Source organism: Corythoichthys intestinalis, chromosome 2 (genome assembly GCF_030265065.1).
Source record: "Corythoichthys intestinalis isolate RoL2023-P3 chromosome 2, ASM3026506v1, whole genome shotgun sequence".
NCBI lineage: Eukaryota > Metazoa > Chordata > Actinopteri > Syngnathiformes > Syngnathidae > Corythoichthys > Corythoichthys intestinalis.
The window spans coordinates 44,722,340-44,742,343 of record NC_080396.1 but is presented as its reverse complement, the minus strand read 5'-3'; the positions used below and the strand labels follow the sequence as shown (position 1 = coordinate 44,742,343).

At 39.9% G+C, this 20,004-nt stretch overlaps 2 protein-coding genes across 6 annotated transcripts; one reads left to right on the top strand and one right to left on the bottom strand.

Moving 5' to 3' along the window:
• Positions 1-3: 3 nt before the first annotated feature.
• ankrd10a (ankyrin repeat domain 10a) lies at positions 4-7,010 on the bottom strand. The gene is made up of 6 exons (XM_057822585.1): positions 6,697-7,010; positions 2,420-2,572; positions 2,237-2,328; positions 1,725-1,939; positions 1,590-1,649; positions 4-1,496 (listed from the first exon to the last, which is right to left on the bottom strand). The coding sequence occupies exons 1-6, from the start codon at positions 6,880-6,882 to the stop codon at positions 1,078-1,080; spliced, it is 1,125 nt and encodes a 374-aa protein (XP_057678568.1). The 5' UTR covers positions 6,883-7,010; the 3' UTR covers positions 4-1,077.
• hsf2bp (heat shock transcription factor 2 binding protein) lies at positions 6,119-20,004 on the top strand. Of its 5 annotated transcripts, XM_057822600.1 has the most exons (10): positions 6,467-7,165; positions 7,254-7,354; positions 7,702-7,837; positions 8,794-8,897; positions 10,528-10,677; positions 14,629-14,773; positions 14,881-14,998; positions 15,142-15,245; positions 17,428-17,627; positions 19,732-20,004. In XM_057822600.1, the coding sequence occupies exons 2-10, from the start codon at positions 7,304-7,306 to the stop codon at positions 19,759-19,761; spliced, it is 1,038 nt and encodes a 345-aa protein (XP_057678583.1). In that variant the 5' UTR covers positions 6,467-7,165; positions 7,254-7,303; the 3' UTR covers positions 19,762-20,004. The 5 variants fall into 5 exon arrangements, with proteins under 5 accessions (XP_057678616.1, XP_057678608.1, XP_057678583.1 ...); XM_057822633.1 differs by lacking the exons at positions 6,467-7,165; positions 7,254-7,354 and adding an exon at positions 6,119-6,392; XM_057822625.1 differs by lacking the exon at positions 7,254-7,354 and having other exon boundaries at positions 6,466-7,083.

Below are 20,004 nucleotides of genomic sequence, written 5' to 3'. Positions count from 1 at the left end.
AAAAGTTTGAGTTACAGTATTTAGCATACATATTTACAGTACAGTTGGAGCATAACCCAAAAATGTGTGTCCTGTTTGTTTCAGATAAACTAATACTTTTCTGCACACATCACATCTAAATACAATAAAAGCCCAAAAGCAATTCAATCCGATGACATTCATAACTGAAGTTCTTTCTAGGTACTTTGTTGCTGCAAAGTCAAGTCAACGTTTAGCTACTAATTATAAGTATAGGCTTGTTGTTAGCTGCACATTTACTTTGCAAGGGTGCAGTGTTTAATGGGAAAAGAGGAAATGCGTTTTGGTATTTTGCAGCAGTTTTCCCCCAACCATTAAGTATTATTTACTACAAAAAATGTTTTGGTTCAACAAAAAATGTATAGTGTCACCGTGCAGACAAACATTTAACCATAAGTATATTTGACATTTTTACTATATTGGTTTATTGCAGTGGTTCTTAACCTTGCCAAAGGTAACAAATCCCACGTTTCACATGTGAAATGACAGAACACTTGGAACTGCATAATAAAGCAGTCTTTTTTTCCCAATTTTAAAGCCCAATATATTCACCGTTCCCTTCATTTTCATTTCGACATTCTCATATTGTTGCATCCTTTCATCACATACCTAATGGTGTAAAATGTAATGCAATATATATATATTTTTTTAATACCAGCATAGTTTGCCCGATTTTTATTTTTGTTTTTTTTTTGTACGTCCTCATAACAAAAGGAGAGTCAGTCAGCCTTTCACTGAATAACCAGTACCTGGTCTAAAACAGCACTTTGCATAGATTTAGTCAGTGTACAAAAATAGGGCCTGTCGTGTCTTAACCGTCGCTCCTTAGACTTTGTCACGAAACCACTGGGATTCGCTCAAACCTAGGTTAAACACTGGTGTGTGGTAAGCCACCCAACCTTGGTAAAACATGACCCCTTGGCTCAGAGGTTGGGAAACTTTATACAACCAAAAGTCTCATCGAGAGAACATAACTGGTGTTTAAAAAAAAAAACAACCTCACATATCATGACCCTAATGAACTGTACAGTATATGAAAAAATTTTTACAGCCTTGGGCTTATGAGTCCTGGGACATATCCATGGCAGCTTCTGCATTTTGAGAGGACTTGAGACCAATGTGGCCTCTGTAAGATATCTCCTCTGCTGTGTCCCCGAAACCATGATAGTGTCCATAATTGAGGACATCATCACAATCAGCTTCTAGTGGGCTTTGAAACGCCAGTTGATGGGGGAAGCAGATGTTGTAGCTTTCTGTCAGATGCAGGGAGCCACACATGTCAGCTGAGTCGCGCTGGTTGGGAGTTGAACATCCCTGCTGCCAAGACAGCCGTACGGAAACTTCACTGCATGCGGGAATGTTTTTCATTGGTTCATCATTATTAATGGGAGAGTGTGGATGAATGCCATCAGGGACATCAGCAACGGCTGCTGGTTGGAGGGGGGAATGTTTGAATCCCTTCATATGAAGAACATGACCTGGTAAAGTATGACATTGCGTGTCACTGTACCATACACATACATACTAGTGTCTTGAATGTTAAAACCCATTTGCTTATGTAGTCGACTCACTTCCACAGCTGGACTCCATGCTGTCTTCAAGTGCAGAATGTTGCTTCTGTAGTAACATATCTGAAATGCAACAAGACATTTATAAAGCAAATAACGGTCTATGTATGCAACTAATAAATGTAAGCAGTCAGTTACCCCTCCTTGCTTTCTTCATTTGACCATTCTCAAAAGCAGACTGCAGCCTCTTCCTACAGAGCAAACCAGGGCTGTTCCCATTCTTTTCTCCATTGCTCTGTAACTCACTGAGCTGCAACAAGTGCCCCTGCAAGTTGAGGATGAGGCGGAGACAGTCATCTGAGCTGTGAGTTCGCGCAAGGTCAGCTGCTGTCTGCCCGCTGGTGTTCCTTAAGCTGCACAGTGAATGGAGAAAAGTGAGTAAAGCGCAAAATGCCATAGATCCACGTGTAGTTGTTGACTTTTTTTTTTTTTTATTATTATTTTACTTTTTACAAGACAACTTGAAATTTACTTGAAGTCAGTATATTATGTCCAGGTACCACTGTTTATTTTCTAGATTAAAATGTGAATAATAGTTTAGACCTCAGAGAGGCCAATCAGCATCCCAGAATATACAAAATTAAAATTTTAACCTTTGATTGCAAGGCTAAGCTGCAGCGATCCTAAACTCTGCTCAAAAGGTAACTTACTGCAGTTTAGCGCCCGCTACCAGCAGTATTTGGATGCACTCCATGGAAGCTGCCCTAACAGCCTTGTGGATGGGAGCCTCACCAACCCAGTCCTGAAAACGGAGGCAAACTATAAAAATATAATTTTTCTCCAGGATGGGTGTATAATTGTATATTACAAGTTAAACATCTATCACTGCTCACCTGCTGGTTGACATCCGCACCAGCCTGCAATAGCCACAAAACACAGTGTGGGTGCCCGCCAATCGCAGCTGTGTGTGTTGGAGTCTGGTTAAAGCGACTTGACACTGTGTTCACGTTGCAACCAATCTGCACCAGGCGTATGAGACACTCCAACTGCATGCAACATGAGAAAAATCTGAGATGACTGCAAAATGTTATAGCATAAGAGAAACCGCACCAAGAGAGAGAGGACTGGGAAATAATAAAGCTTATTTTAAGCAAGTATAGCTGTAATATGATATAGTTTGTTGTCACAAATTACAAAGTTGTGTAACTAAAGTTGACAGTACTTTTCACCTTTTTTACTCTATTTGGGAGCACCCATAGCCTGCTACAAACCTCCAACATCTCTGGAAAAGTATTTACTTTTAGCTGCAAATGAAGCATCATCTACCCGCTACACACTCTCTTCGCTCGTTAGTGGACCTACACGACATCCAGGTGGTGTGCCAAGTTCCCCTTACGCATCACGCAGGTACTGTAAATAAGCCATACTTTGTAGTTTTTCCACTTTTCAAGGGGGGTTCCGGTCCACATTAACTGCAAAAAAGGAGGCATCACTACTGTATATCCTTTTTATTTTGGTTTACAAAATGAACTGTACTGCAAAAAACCTTCTCTAGAAACCAAGTTGTAAAAATACATCAAATAACAAATGTATAAATCCCAAGTAATTTCAAATAAGAGACTAGAATAAATCCCAAGTAATTCCAACTCAGAAAAAAGAAGAGAAATACTACTATACTGTTATAAATACATTAGTGTAACAGTTTTATAAAAGAAATAATATTCAAAAGCGCTAGGGGGGAAAACGCTGGTGCTAATTTTGTTGTATGACTGCTGTAAATCATTTTTGTTGTTGTTGTATTAAAGTGAGCCTTGCTGGTACGTCCTCGAGAAATGCTGTTTTCAAGTAATGCCTGATCGTCTTTTTCTACCATTGGTTTCTAAAGAAGTAGTTCCACACAGCAGACATGCTTACCTAGTAGTTTAATTTACAGCAGCCGAAAAGTGCGATGGGATTGAAAATATACATTAATACTGGACTGGATCTTGTGACCAAATCTGACATGCCCAAAATAGCCATATTGGGCACCAACACTCGGTATCGAATCTGGACAGCACTAGGCTAGTCTAAAGCTTTTAAGTTCAGATTTAGACCTGTTCAGAAGTAAGCATTCAATGAATCCAGTGTGCATGTTTTAAGGCCAAAGTAGAAGTGACTTACAGTACCTGAAAAATAACAGGTAGAGCAAGATAATTTAGCCCTAGAAAGCCAGAGCCAAGATTTGAAACTGAACGGAACCTCAGAAGTGCGATACATACCACTGGATTACTGTGCTGCATCTAAATGATTACTTATTAAAAAAGGTATAATGAATAGAAATTACTTTTTTGATTGACATGTATGTACAATTTAATATGCAGAATGTTGTTTTACATTCCAATTTCAGTTCTGTATTTTTATCCAGAGCCGTCTGAATCCCTACTCAAATAGAAATATCTATTTCATTTTTTTCAATATATATTTGTTAGGGCTGTCAAATGATTAAAATTTTTAACCGAGTTAATTGCAGCTTAAAAATTAATCGTAATTAATCGAAATTCAAACCATCTATAAAATGCCATATTTCTCTGTTAGTTATTGTTGGAATGGAAAGACAACACAAGATGGATATATACATTCAACATACGGTAAATAAGTACTGTATTTGTTTATTATAACAATAAATCAACAAGATGGCATTAACATTAATAACATTCTGTTAAAGCGATCCATGGATAGAAAGACTTGTAGTTCTCAAAAGATAAATGTTAGTGCAAGTTATAGAAATTTTATATTAAAACCCCTCATAATGTTTTCGTTTCAATAAAATTTGTAAAATTTTCAATCAAAAAATAAACTAGTAGCCCGCCATTGTTGTCAATAATTACACAATGCTCATGGGTGCTTAAGCCCATAAAATCAGTCGCACCCAAGCGCCAGCAGAGGGCGACAAAACTCCAAAAAAAACACAACAAGTTGGCATTGCACTGTGCTGTCATTTTAATCTGTTTGAGCGGGGCATGTGCGTTAATTGCGTCAAATACAGACCCGGCGGCATGGGTGGGCATTAGGGGGCCGTGCCCGCCCTGAGGGACGGCTGTGCCCGCCCTAGCTCGATTAAACTGTATTGTGTACTTTTTTTTTTTTTTTTTTTAAATCTTCCACAAAAACACACACACGGGGAGAATGAACCCTATATTCCAGTGTTTTTCAACCGATTGTGCCGCCGCCGTGAGAGATCGTCAGGTGTGCCGCGAGAAATTATCCAATGTCGCTTTTTTTTTAACATCGTCGGGCAAAGTTGCAGTAGGAAGGAAGGAATGGGGAAAAAGTTCTCGGTTGTGTGCAGATGAGTCGTGTTGCGTTCAAGAACTGCTCGGATTTCAAGGCATCAGCCACCTTGCTCTCCGTAACAATATGGACCCCAGCACTTCTACTGTTCATTATTTGACTCGTCAAGTGTCGATATATACAAAAGTGTCCTTTCCATTTTATCCATATGTGACGACCGTTAATCCTCCCTCTTTTTTTTATTCCAACACATTATCGAGGACAGCTAGGTGGGAGATGCCTAGAAATCCGAGCAGTTCTTGAACGCGACACAAGCAGCTATCTAGCGCCATGGCGCCATACTAGTTTAAACGTCATCTCCAAATGAATGCCCGTCGCTTCAGTACAAGTCGATGGATTATTTTGTACGCCTTTGTGAAAACACAGAGAAATGGGCAACTTTTTTGAGAAAAACTACAAAGGTAAATAAGAATGTCCTGAAAGCCAGTTACTTTGTTGCTAAATCTCAAAAGTCCCAGACTCCCAAACTGTGGCAGAGACGTTAATACTACCTGTCTGCAAAGCCATTGTCAGCGAGACGGCCAGCCCTGATGTGCTTAAATGCATTGCTCAAGTCCCCTGTCTGATAGTTTTTCAAGCCTAATTGCTAAACGTTTCGCACTGAGTAAGTATAAATACTGAGAAATTATAGAAAGTAATTTTGGAACATTTTGGTGTGGTGTGCCGCGAGATTTTTTCCAACGTAAAAACGTCCTGTGACTCAGAAAAGGTTGAAAAACACTGCTCTAGTCATCCTATCTAGATCTGTCGTCATTCAATTCAACCAATCAGAGCAGCGAATGTAGGCAATTTCTAGCCAATCACAGATAAGGGGGGCGGGCATTGTGTACTGCGATTGGATAGGGATTGCTCCGGTTACAGAAATGGCGATTGAGCGGCTCCTCCGTTGCTAATTCAAATTGGAATGGACATCCGTGTTTTTTTCAAGAAACTAAAGACGAACTCAAGCCATGACAAAAACGCGGCCAAAAGTCAACATGAAGGGATAGCGCTGCCACCTACTGCAGTTACACTGACTGACACTATCATCAGAAAATATAACGGGTAAAAACGCCACTGTTACGGCTAAATTTACTTTGAAGAAGTGTGCCCCCCCCCCTCCCCCCCCAAAAAATGTAATGCCCCCCTGTAATTTCTTTCTGCAGCCGGGTCTGGTCAAATATTTTAACGTGATTTAAAAAATTAATTACCGCCCGTTAACACGATAATTTTGACAGCCCTAAGATTTATTGATGATTGTAATTATCATTATCACTCATTTTCCGTTATGTATTTACTATTTTAATGTCGGCCGTGTGTGTGAAACCCTTCCTGTTGGCCATTTTGACTCTGAGCCCACAAACGTTTCATTACATCTAATTTTATTGAACGTACACGACAAACATATGGACAACTTTTTCTAATATCACGGAAAAAGATTTGTTCAGTCATTCACAATATTCAGGTACATGACCATCGCGCAGCCGCATATACTTCCTGCTTTGGCGCCTTAAATTACTATTGGCTCTGCGGGGTTCTATCGCGGCCAATCACAAAGTTGGTCTCCCTTTTTTTTTATCACTTGTTTTCACTTTACAACTTTATTGCTCAATCAGAATTGTTTCCAATCGCGTTCGACGCTCATATATATAAAAAAACTAACTAGCACATACATAATATTTTCACTACCGTTTCCCGCATATATTATTGCCATATATTAATAGCGGTACCGCACAAAACCGACTGCAAACTTGTTCACGCTACTTTTTTACTCACTGTATCCTGCTTCTAACTGAGTGCGTGAAAATTCGACATAGACACACTTCATCCACCTTCTGTGGACTTTGACGTTAATCCGCACCTGTCCACTGTGAGCTGCCCAGTGAATGGGGGTCCAACCGTAGCAGGAGTCCTCGGCTGTTATTTGAGCGTGATGGTGGTTCAGTGACTGCAAAGCTCCAACATCTCCATCACGGCAAGCGCGGTGGATAGGGAACATATTCGTAAACGCCTCATCGTCGGTAGAAAAGTCTTGTTCCATAGACATAAGTAAAAGTTTGACTACTCCCCCAGGTGTTTGAAGTCACGGTGAGCCGCCTAAACACGTTTCGCATTAATTCAAACACAAAGGAAGTCGCGATAAGCTTTTTGACTCAGCCGGAAAGAAGCAAACTCCGGACTGGAGTTTTGTTGCAGTCCTGCTTTGTTGGTGGTAGTACTGAACTGAAGGGAAAACCCGGAAAAAAAGGTAACGCATCGGGGTTTTGGTTGATTTCTTAACTTAAGGTAGCTATTTGCCATACGAACCTGGAATCCTGATGTATAGCGTGGTAAGGCACGAGGATGTTTTGGTCGTGGATTATTATTATTTAAACAAAAACAAGTATGTATTAATGTTGTTATGCCATTCCTTTGTAGGAATTGTGAAATTAGAGCATAACGAAAGAATACCGTCAACCTAGCATAGCATGTATTCATCATTTGGCGGGCCACCGTTGCCCATGTGTGATGAAGCTAAGGTACATCTGATTTCATTTCAAATTAATGCTGCTTCCGCCTTTGGTAAACTGGGACAAAATGTGCACCTGGACCTGGCTGTGGGTCATCTTTATCAAAGTACAGAAAATCCCCTTTATTTTATTAAGGAAAAAAAAGAAAAGAAAGGTTTTTGTCTGTATTCTAGCCTATCTAATTAAAATGAGTAGCCTACTCCAAGTGTACCAAAGGTCTTCTCCATGAACATATTTATCTGATTGACATTTACAGGTCATATATATATATATATATATATATATATATATATATATATATATATATATATATATATATATTGTAACTTCCCAAATGTCTGTCTTCTTTTCCTCAGGATGGTTTTGTTCGAGTGAGAAAGAGAGATCTAGAAAAACTAACCACAGAGGTCATGCAGTTAAGGGAGTTCCTGCCCAGAGTTGTGAACAGAAATTTGATTGACAGGCTACACAAAACAAGAGTAACACAAACAGGTAAGGCGGAGTAAATGCTGACACCTCCTGTTTCTGTACAGCTCATCTAAAGAAGAATGAAACAACAAATTACTGAAAAGTGGCTTTGTGATGACAGCTTTAGCTCGCTCTAAATTGTCTCAATAGGCTCATCCATGCGTGTAGCCTTTAACCTGAGAGGTAATGAAGAACATTGATTCATACTCAAAGAATTGGGGATTTTTATCCATTTTCCCTGATTTTTTTAATTGACCTGAGAAAATCACATCTATTACTTAACTCCTTCAGACCTGAGCATGCTGCTGAACAACATGATGCGTTCGTGTCTCTAAACCAATAAATACCCTGAATTTAGTTGCTATTGCCACTTCAGGGAGATGATTGGATGAAACTTTACCCATCAAAATCTAATCATGAGGTTTGGTACACCTTCTCTGTTGTTTTTGGCTCTTTGAAAATGGCTGACCAAACGCAACTTCAAAAAGGATAACGTAAAGTGCTCATTTCTCACCAAAAACACATTAACATTAAAAATAAACCTATAAAAGCATGAAATATCCCTGAGAAAAAATTGCGGGGAAAAAAAATCCCCCCAAAACTTTGTTCTGGTGTTTGAATAGATTAAAATTAGTGAAGATTTTTTTACATTACATTTTTTAGTAAATAAATGTTTTCAAGTAAATATAAGACATTGCCATTTTTTTAGCTGATAATCTTTTCTTTTCAATGTAAAAGTGGTACAAGGCTCAGTAAATTCTGCGGGAAAGTTAGTGTATAAAATTGAAGGATGGATTAGATTAAATGTTGCTGTGGTCTTTGAACAATATAAACATTTTATCTTCACAAGCCCCAATTTCTTAGCTCCTAATTTATTGCGTGAATGTAGAGGGACTGATATACAAATAAATGTTGGTGTGAATCAAAATTACTAGTTTTAAACTCGTCATTCTTACGTGTGTATGTGTGTCTGTGAATAGTGAAAGAGCATCTTACACAAGAACACGAGCAATCGCAGCAAGAGTGTCTTCATCTAAAGTCCAGACTGGATGCATTACAAATTGAATGTCAGAGGGAGAGAGAGGTGAGAACTCCAGGACTGGATCTGGACCATTGATTGAACAGTTTTAATAACAATGCTGAATTTCTTTTTTTGTTTTAAGCGTGATTGGCTGGCAAGCAGTTCAGAGTATGCCCCTTGCCCAGTATCAGCTGGGATAGACTCCAGCACATCTGCGACTCTATAGGAATAAGTGATTCAGAGAATGGATCAAAGGATAGACGATATTAATTTAATAATGTATTTATCATGGTGTAATGTTTAGTCAAGATGTCCTGATACAGATTTGTTGACTTCCAATCCGTTTTGCCGAAAGACCTGATATCTATATTTTTCGACCACCAAAAATAATGCAAAAAAAGAGTGCTGTCAGCATTGCTGCAGAAATTGAAGAGGTGGGGGGGTCAGCCTGTTAGTGCTCACACCATACGCTGCACTCTCCATCAAATGGTGTGCATGGCTATCACCGCAGGAGGAAGCCTCTTCTGAAGACGGTACACAAGAAAGCCCGCCCTTCTCATCAGACCATAGGACATGGCTCCAGTAATCCATGTGCTTTGTTGATATGTCTTCAACTGTTTGTTGGCTTTCTTGTGTACCTTCTTCAGAAGAGGCTTTCTCCTGGGGTGACAGCCATGCACACCAATTTGATGTAGAGTGGGCGTATAGTCTGAACACTAACAGGCTGACCCCCCACCTCTTCAATCTCTGCAGCAATGCTGACAGCACCCTTGTAACGAGTCACGTGACATTTTTGAGGGGAAATGACAAGCGGTACTCAATTTGGACATTTAGTCGTACGTAGTAGTACGTAGTTTCTAAGGGGTGTACTCACTTTTGTTGCCAGGGGTCTAGATATTAATAATTTATTTTCCCCACAAAATATAGCTAACTCTATTATATAAGCTGCACACAGACTACTTTTCATTGTGTCATTGTGTCAGTGTTGTCCCATGAAAAGATATACTTAAATATCTGCAGAAATGCGAGGGGTGTACTCACTTTTGTGATACACTGTATGTAGGCAGGAGAACTGGAAGGAGACGCACACAGCGGTAAGCACGGTCAATAGTCTGACAACATCTAGAAGTGACAGATATCCTTGAATACTGAGCTCCTAATTCGCCTTAGGTGCCCATCCAGCTGCTGGAATAAAGGGGAAAAACGTGAGCACAACACAAATATGACAAAACCAGTAAATTACAAATCATATTTTTTGTATTAAAGTGAGCTATGCTTGTACCTCCTCCAGAAATGCTCTGTTTACAAATATTACCCAAAACCTTTACTATCTTTGGTTTCTAAACAGAAGTGCTATCACACAATGTTTATATTTGCCAAATGGTTTGATTTACAGCAACAGAAAAGCGTGAGGTGCTGAAAACATAAATGAATACTGGATAAAATCATATTTTGTGACCAACTCCGATATACTCCAAAAAATAGCCGTATCAGTCACCGATGCGGATTATCGAATCGGGACAACACTAATGTATATTGATGTTTTTGTATTGATGTTTTTGTGTTATGAATGGTTTTGTTCTTTACTACAACAAAACTTTAAGTGTAGTCAAAATGACAGTAATTGCATCACTTAATTTGATAAATGTGTGATTTACTCAGTGTGTGTTCTGTATCTATTTCATGTGTGAAGGAGAAATTACAGTTGCGTGAGCAGCTTTGGCAGAGTGGAGCCGAACTGCAGCAGCACTCTGACTACTGCTTCAGTCTTGGTTCTGCTGTCTGCAGCATTCTGTGGAACTGCTCTTCAAAGGAGGACATGGTTAAACAGTGGCTGGCTGATGTGAGACTTCTTTGTGAGCATTACTGTGATTTTAGTCCAGTGTATCCCTACAATTTATAAGAAATGGGGATAGAAGTATTTGACGCCCCACTTAAAGGGTTTGTAATTAGTGTAGTGCCAAAGCATTAGTACCCTGTTTAGAATTTTGCGATTTAAAACACATAAAGATTAATTAGCAAAGCATCTATTCTACACCAAGCATCACCTTTTCGTTTTACTTGTTGCTATCACAAAAAGTGAATTTTTTCTTTTCCTTTCGACTTTTCCATTTAGGGTTCGCCACATCGAATCACTTGTCTCCATTTTACCCTATCCTCTGCTCTGACACCAACTACCTTCATGTCCTCTTTAACTACATCCATAAACCTCCTCTTTGCTCGTCCTCTAGACCTCCTGCTTGGCTTATGGAAATTCAGCCTCCTTTTGCCAATATACAGGATATACTCACTATCTGTCCTCTGGACATGCCCAAACCATCTCACTCCCAAAAAGTCTCAGCATCTTCATCTCTGCCACCTCCAGCGCTGCCTCCTGTCTTTTCCTCAGTGGCGCTGTCACAAGACAAAACAACATTGCTGGTCTCACCACAGTTTTATAAACCTTCCCTTTAATTTTTGATGAAACACTTGTGTCACCCATCACATGTTCACTTTTATCCAGCCTTTCCAGCGTGCCTGCACACGCTTCTTCACTTCTTTTCCACACTCTCCATTGATCTGGACTGTTGAGCCTAAATACTTAAACTCCTCCACCTTACCTCCAACTTCATAATCCAGGGAGACTCCTGTCATCGGCATCTGTCATCCTGTCTATTACCAAGCAAACAAGCTCAGAGCTGAACCCTGAACCCTCCTTGAACTCCGTCACATCAACAGCACACCTCACCACTGTTTACAGTCCTCATGCATGTCCTGCACCACTGGAACATACTTCTCTGCCACTCCAGACTTCCTCATACAAAAGCACAGTTCCTCTCGGGACACCGAGTCATAAGCCTTCTCCAGATCTACAGTGACACAATGCAGCTCCCTCTGACCTTCTCTGCACTTCTCCATCAATATCCTCAAAGCAAACTGCATCTGTTGCACTCTTTTTTTGGGGGGGGGGCATGAAACCATAATGCTGCTCACAATTGTTCACCTCTGCCCTCAATTTAGCTTCAACTACTCTTTTCCATAGCTTCATTATTTGGCACATCAGCTTTATTCCTCTGCAGTTGCCACAACTCTGCACGTCTCCCTTGTTCTTGAAAATGGGCATCAGCACGGCTGTCCTCCATTCCTCAGGCATTTTCCCACTATCTAAGATCCTGTTGAACAACCCAGTCAGAAATTCTACTGCTAATTCTTCTAGAGACTTCTATACCTCTACAGGTTTATCATCTGGGCCTAGAGTCTTTCCACTCGTCATCCTCTTCAATGCCCTTCTCACTTCATCCTTACTAATCTTTGCTTCTTCCTGGTCCACAACAGTCACCTCTTGTGCTCTTTGTTCTCTCTCATTTTCTTCATTCATCAACTCTTCAAAGTACTCTCTCCATCTCCTCAACATACTACTGGCATCTGTCAACTGTCACTTCCATCCCTATCCTTTATTACCTTCACCAACTGCACGTCCTTCCCATTTCTGTCTCTTTGCCTTGTTGACCTGTATAAATCGGTCTCTTCCTCCTTAGTGTCTAACCTAGCATACTCCTTATCACCTCCGTTTCCTGTACCCACATGTCCATTGAAGTCTGCTCCAATGATAACTCTTTCATTTCTAGGGAGGTTTTGCATCACTTCATCATGGTCCAACTAAAATGTCTCCTTCTCCTCCAGGTCAAATCCTACCTGTGGGGTTTTGGCATGCAAGCCTACAGCAGGGAGTCAACAGTATAAAATCGGAAATGATTTCTGCAAAAAGTTCTGGACCATCATCGATCAGAATTTGCCAAAAGCAGAGTTGTAGTACTATAAAATGGCCACTAGATAGCCTCCTTAGGACTACATAAAACTGATGTACAGTATTTGCCTTAAAAGTAAGCCTGCATTTAAAAGTAATAAATTGCATGGATTACTGCATCCATTAAAAAAAAAAAAATCAAGATCTTCGTTCAGGCCTGGACATATATTAGCCTTACATTTCTAAATACAGAAACTCTGATTAAATGGGTTGCCTAGTTAATCGGTTTTAGGTAATTTTACCAGTCACTGAATTTTAAGGTTTCCCAAACACAAACATTTTAAATATTGAAAAGCTCAGTCAATCTGTATACGGAATAATGCTTCACTCTCCAAAATTACTGACAAAAAATATTGAACTCTTTTGTGATATTGAAATTCTTTACGATTTACAGCACCGTAGCAACAAAAACTGAAAATGACCCAGATGAATATGCTGCTAGCACGTTACAACGACAGCAAAATTCAGTGCAGTAAAAATAAATCTGCCTTTTCACATTTACACACAGCAATAAATGTTTGGAAATAGAGGGAAATTGTGATTGAAAAGGAGACTACTTTGCAGAGGTCAGTAGATGAGTTACAAATTGATCTCAAGAAAGAGTACATGCTTCTTAAGAAAAGATACGACACAATCAAAGTAAACATTTTAAAGCAGGGGTCCCCAACCTTTTTTGCACCACGGACCGGTGTTCTGTCAAATTTTGCACCCTTGTAAAATTTTGCTCGCAAAGCTTTTGTGGCGGTGAAAAAGGCCCTCTTTTATATTCAGTTGGACTCTCAATGATACCCAACAATGCTAAAAAACTATTTACATCATAAACATACACGTGCAACAGGAAAGTGGTGTAAATTAATGCTTAACGACACGCGAAGTCGTTAAGTGAGAGAGCTACATGCAGCTGTTGTGTGCAGCTAGCATGGCAAACGTAAGTCAATATTCCTTTCCTAAAAGAAAGTTTGTAGTGTGTACTTTGGAATCTCTGCATTCGCGGTAATTTTTAACGTTACGCGCATGCCAAATTTGTCAGAACACCAGCAATGTGCGGCAGAAAAATACAGCAAATATAAAATAACATTTGTTTTCCGCCCCATCGTGTTAAGTGCAGGGAAAATACAACTCACCCGCGGAATCAGTGGGAGGCCGGAGCTTGTTTCGTTGAGACGAGATGGGAGAGTGAGAGAAGCTTGCTTCACAAAGATATGATGTTGGAAATTGTAGCACAGTTTTCAGTGTGCACTCCTGGCGATGTCAGGATATTCCAAAATGACTTTAATCTAGAACCTCGGTAGAGTTGTTGTCTCAAATGTACGTTTAAGGTTGCCGTGATTTGCGATCTTACAAGCTGATACTGCACAGACATGCTCGAATCACTCGGTTTATTCACATACGGGTCACGAATCCACTCCTTCGCAGTTCGTATGTCTTTAGTGATTAGGAAGTAGCTTAGACTTTGTTTTCTTCGAGGTTGTAAGCTCATCTTCTGGCTCGTCAGGTTCCCTTTTCCCCATAAAAAATCTGTCCAAAGACGTCTGTTTTTCAGTCATTCTAGTGTGGAGGCTAATTATTTCCGAGAACAAATGTGGCGGGCGACGACCTACGTCATACGTTATCATCGAGGCCAAGCACACATAGATATACAAAACAAGATGTACTGCTAACGGTCCATTCAATGCATTCTATGACGATCTCCTATCCTGTAGTTGTATATCTAGAGTAGACAGGGATATTGGGTGTTAAGCGGCACAGGCCAAAGTCAGTCGGCCAGAATGCAGTCGTTACTAAATTATTTAGTATTTCTGCGCGCCCCGGTACCAAATGTGCCACGGACCGGTACCGTCCCGCGGCCCGGTCGTTGGGGAGCCCTGTTTTAAAGTATTTGGTGGAAGCAAACACTAATATAATAAGAGGATAATGGTCCCCACTATAAAATATCTTGAATTAAATTTGGGGTGATTCATTGTTCTTTAATTTTGTTTTAAATGTTTTTTAATATTTGTTTAATAGGGAACTCTGCACACCTTTCTGGTGATCGCCACTCAGACTCTGGGGAGCTTTGTAAAGACTCTGGATGAGGATGTGAAGAGTCGATCTGAGGACTACAACACCCAAGAATACCAGTTTGTCTTGGCATTAACTGGAACAATTACTAGTAAGATGCAGCCATACACTTCTTTTTCTTTGGGGGGCGAGGGAGAATTTTACTTGAAAAACTCAGTTAATGAAAATTAACATGCCCTTTTGTCTCCTGCCAATCAGACATCGCGGCTGTAACCAATGGGCGGGACTTGCTCTCGAGCTCCTCACATGATCTGTTGGACACACTGATCAAGCTGTTAGAGCTGATGAAACCTGGTGTATTCCCCAAACTGAAAGTGTATGTACACAGCTTTGTACAGTGTAACGTAATAAAAGCAGAATGTTTGGGAATCACAGATTTTAAGGAGTTGAATTAAATCTCAGTATTTAACAAGGTATGTTGTGTTTGAGGTTTTGCTTATTGCTGGTGTTTTACCACAGGTTGATGCTAATGGGGCTGTATAACACCAGTATCAGTGTGAAAGGGCTGAAGTATATGATGGAGCACCCAGCAGTGCTGCCTCTAATTCGGACTCTACTTGAAGGTAAATGGTCAGAGGAAACTAAACTTAAGCAAATATAATAAGATAGCACGATAATCTAATTTATCAACGATACAAGTGTTCAATTAAGCTTTAATAATAACTTATTTCCAGAGTACTAAATGCAAACAAAGTGCTGTACATAAAATACATAACAATAGCACAATATTAAATGGTTATATAAAATGTTATTTTATGGTTGAAATTTACAAGCAAAGGTCATTTAGCGTACAGAAGGTGCAATTTTATTTTCTGTTGTTGTACAGTCTGCATAGTGTGTGTGAACCTCCTCATAGAATTAACATTAAAGTAACTTCAGTACTTTGGATGAGTGCTGTACATGTCTAAATTGAGTTTCATTTGAAATGTTACATGAAAATTAATTTGAAATAACTACACAGCAATAAAATGAAGTTCTGTCTCATATTTTCAATTGTGTGACCTTATCTAATTAATTGTAGCAACAATGTTACTTGACTTTAGTAAGCGTATGTAAATCACTTTAAGTTAAGCCTGTCGCAATATGCAATAATTCCATTTATCGCGCGGTATATAAAAATGAAGACGGTAATTTTCCTGCGGCGATTTATCGCTTCGCGTGCACGTGCGCGCGTTTGTCACGTGCGTGCGCGCGTGACGCACGCGCTTGCGGCAGATGTGTGGCAGACGTGCTTGACGGCGCTGTTTAAAGTTCAGCTTCCTTGTGCCACTCTGTTTTATTGACTTCTGGGTATGTTCGTTTTATACATTTGAGTTTGAGTGACCGTCATTTAATGGATTGAGGAAGGGCCGAGTGCACTGTCGGCGCACAGCAATGAGCGAGTGGAATGAGGAAGAGGACGAACCAGTCTGCAAACTGTTTTTGGAGGTTGTTTCAACAAAGATGGCCAACAGAATAAATCTACATGCTCATTTGAAACACTATCAACCTCTCCAGTTTTCACTGCTTAGTAAGAAAACTGCATAGCAACAAGCGGAGCCTCCTCGTCACGTTAATTGACAATTAGAGGTATTCGCTTGATGTGAGAAATACAGACGACACCGCGCAAAATAGCGTTCCCTCACGGAAAGTGAAGTCCGCTACATTGCTGAAGAAATGAGACAGTTTTACCTCTGTTAAATGATATTTGATACCTTTGGGAGCCAAATTTTTGTTACTGCTACTTAATTAGTCTGTTTTTCTCTGTTGTTGTTGAAGTGCAATTACTGTTACTGCAACTTTCAAAGTTGCAGCCTATACGCAGACTATGCAGCTGCTTAGGGCCCCTGACCACTAGGGGGCCCCCAATTTGGCAGTTGTTTAATTTATATTCTATTTTGTTTTCTACAGTTTGCTTTATTTGACTTTTGTGAGTTTTGATACTTGATTACAAGCTTTAAAAAAATAAAAGTTATTCCTTAACTTCTTTGAAGTTCTTCTTTGAAGTTTGAAGTATGCAGTACAACAATATCTGATTGATATACAAAATAAGGATGTATGGGTTGGATTGCATGTATGGGTTTCACAATACACTGTGACGAAATGATGGGCCAAAAATATGGGCCCCTTTGCATTATTTTGCTTAGGGCCTCCAAATGGCCTGGGCCGGCCCTGGCTATGTGCCTAAATGCTTCAGTTATTAAGTGCATTTTTTTTTTTCTTGAAAAAAGACATTTATTATGTGTTTCTGTGCGGTATTAATAATGTTGTCTTTTACTTGAAAGAGGCATGGTCTATTGTTTTTAGTTGTGATTTCTTAAAAAGGTATTTTTAAATTTAAAAGTAAACATTTATTGCGTTTAAATGGGTGTACTTGATCTATTAATATATACTGTATTCTCACTGTGTTATTGTAAATCGGTTAAAAGGGGACGGGACTTGATAAGCATATGCTTCTCTCGTCAGCCCTTGTCTTATTTTCGTTTTTTTCGGGTTGCTCATATCACATCTTGCAACTGTCAATGATACCGATGATGATGACAACAAACAAATAAACGCAATTTTTTTTTTTTTTTGGGGGGGGGGGGGGGGGGGGCGCAATAATATCGCATATCGCAATAATTTATGAGATAATTTATCGCCCACTAAAATTTGTTATCGCGACAGGCCTACTTTAAGTATGTTGTGCCAAATGAGTGTCCAAGAAATGTACAGGTATATGGAACTATCATCTCTCACATTGTGTGGCATTTGTTTATGCTACAGACAGATCCTGGGAAGTGTGTCTCCACTCCCTGCGCCTCCTGCAGTCAATGCTGCTGGAAGATGTTGCACAGCCTCGGCTCGGTGCCGCTCTGCTGGATTTGGACCTTCAGGCTCGTATTAGCATTTTTACCTCCAGTGTCCAGCCCAGCTTGAAGCAGTTAGCTCAGCAGATCATGACAGACCTCCAATTGCTCATGCAGGTAACATATTCCAAATTAGTGTAATTGAGTGCAAATTTATAGCTATTAATGGACTAACACTGATACCATGATGTGTTTTGGAGAATAAAATATGAATAAAATTCATGGTTAAAAAAAAAAAAAAAAAAAAAAATGTTTTAAAAATTAAAGAGTATTTTAATGTTTTAACACTGGCCAGTCGAAACCAGAGCCACTTGGCATTTCTGGTCAGTTAGGCTACGTCTACACTAGGACGGATAATTTTCTCCAGGGTATTTTGCAGACTATTTTTATACCTGTCCACACTTACGTTTAAGGTATGTTTAAGGCCCCCCCGCCTCTGCAAGGTACGCCTGCATTTGTGCAAACTACACATCGCCCGCGCAGTTCACCTCTGAACCGGAAACTCATTACTCGCCGGCGGCAAATTTCAAAATTACTACACCAGTGCACCTTCTAGACCAGGGGTGTCCAAACTTTTTGCAAAGGGGGCCAGATTTGTTGTGGTAAAAATGTGGGGGGGCCGACCTTGGCTGACGTCCTTTACGTAGAACAATACAGTATATTTAAGCAAATTTTAGCAAGCTATTCTGTGTGTCACATTTGCTTTGTTATTTTTTTTAAATTAATAATTTCACCAATCTTGCAACTTGCCTTTGTGGAGTTCTTTCGACTCTTGGGCTCTTGCGAAATACTGCTGCTGTGAAATTAAACTAGCTTCAAGTTGCTTCAATTTCTCGCTGCGTATCTTCCCTGTAATCTTGTCGTACATGTCAGCGTGTCTTGTTTGGTAATATCGCCTCACATTGAACTCTTTAAAAACAGCGACTGTCTCTTTGCAAATGAGGCAGACACAGTTGTTGCGTATTTCAGTGAAGAAATAGTCCAATTTCCACCTGTCCTTGAAGCGTCGCCGTCGCAGTCAACTTTCTTTCTTTTTTTTTTTTTTTTTGTTGATTGTCGCAATTTTAGAAAATTGGAAGTAAAGGGTCACACAGGGTAATGTTGCTTAGAGTGCTGCTGCCTTTTAGTGGGTAAATGAGGAGCAGCATTTAGTGTGTAAGCTACGTCATATGCTAGTAGCAGTAATACTGACCAATTTATTAAGTCTGTGTGCGTGCCAGACGTTATTGATTTTAAGACAGAGGCTGGGAGCCGGATGAAATCTGACCACGGGCCGCATTTGGCCAAGGGCCGGACTTTGGACATGTCTGTTCTAGACTGTCATTATTTTGTGATCTTTGACTGGGGGTACTACGCAGGTCACTTTTCGGGGTTTAAATTTCCTCTACATATTTTTATATACGGTACTCTTACGGTACTCATGTTCGGTCGGCATTGAGTTGGGGGTGGGGCAGCCCTGCAGCTGGCTGATTGGAGACAACACGGGAGACAAGCTCTGTAAAAAACGCTCATCTCCACGTCTCTGCGTCATCCGTGATGGGAGGACCACAAATGGGCACTGAATTGAAGCATATTGTTGCCACGTAGTTTGAAGGTTAAAACAAATTTATGAAAAAGAAAAGAGAGCAGGAATGCCACGCTGTGATCGTATGCCTCCTTTGTTTACAATGGCGTCATGCCGCATTAAAAATGGCGACGGCGTGACGTAACTTCCTTAGTATCCGCTCCCGCGTGATGCGTTCACGAAAAAAAACTGTGCTCACAAAACGAAGTAGCCAACCCCTGGTCTAGAAGGTGTAGTAATTTCAAAATTTCCCGCCAGCGAGTAATGAGCTTCCAGTTCAGAGGTAAACCGTGCGGGTGATGACGTAACACATGAGACTGCTCCTTTCTATGCATGCGTAGTTTGCGCAAATGCAGGCATACCTTGTAGAAGCGGGGCAGCCTTAAACGCTCCTCATATGGAGTGTGGTCGGGTATAAAATAGTCGGCAAAATACCCTGGAGAAATTTATCTGTTGTAGTGTAGACGTAGCCTAAGCATAGCAAATAAAATCCCAGACTTCCTAGTGTTAACCAATTTGAGATTAAAACACTAAGAACTCGATCAGACTACAGGTTAATAAAATAATATAAAAAATTGGTAATTTTAAAACATTTGAAAAATTCACTAAAACATCACAGCTATTTTCATGTGAACCAAGACATTTTTTTTTTTTCAGGTTCAGGGATGTAAACAGAACAAACAGTGACACATCTGTCAGTGTATTTTGTCATGTTTCCTCTGTTTTGTTTTCCCATTTTGTTCTTGTTTGGGAAGAGTTGAGTTACAGAGGCATCTAAAATGTTACCCACACATATGAATACACTGTATAAGCATTTTGTTTCAAGTAATGCAACTGTGAGTCGTTCATTGTATTGTGTCATTTTGTAAACATCTAAATATATAACGACAAACTGTACAAAGAAAATTAAAGAGCAAGTTCGCAGACTGA

Coding starts and splice junctions, on each gene's coding strand:
- ankrd10a (XM_057822585.1), bottom strand. CDS start 6,882: ATGTCTATGGAACAAGACTTTTCTACCGACGATGAGGCGTTTACGAAT. Junction 2,329..2,419: donor GTGCGGATGTCAACCAGCAG/GTGAGCAGTGAT, acceptor CTCCGTTTTCAG/GACTGGGTTGGTGAGGCTCC. Junction 1,497..1,589: donor CATGGAGTCCAGCTGTGGAA/GTGAGTCGACTA, acceptor ATACTTTACCAG/GTCATGTTCTTCATATGAAG.
- hsf2bp (XM_057822600.1), top strand. CDS start 7,304: ATGTATTCATCATTTGGCGGGCCACCGTTGCCCATGTGTGATGAAGCT. Junction 7,355..7,701: donor CCATGTGTGATGAAGCTAAG/GTACATCTGATT, acceptor TCTTTTCCTCAG/GATGGTTTTGTTCGAGTGAG. Junction 15,246..17,427: donor AATTCGGACTCTACTTGAAG/GTAAATGGTCAG, acceptor TTTATGCTACAG/ACAGATCCTGGGAAGTGTGT.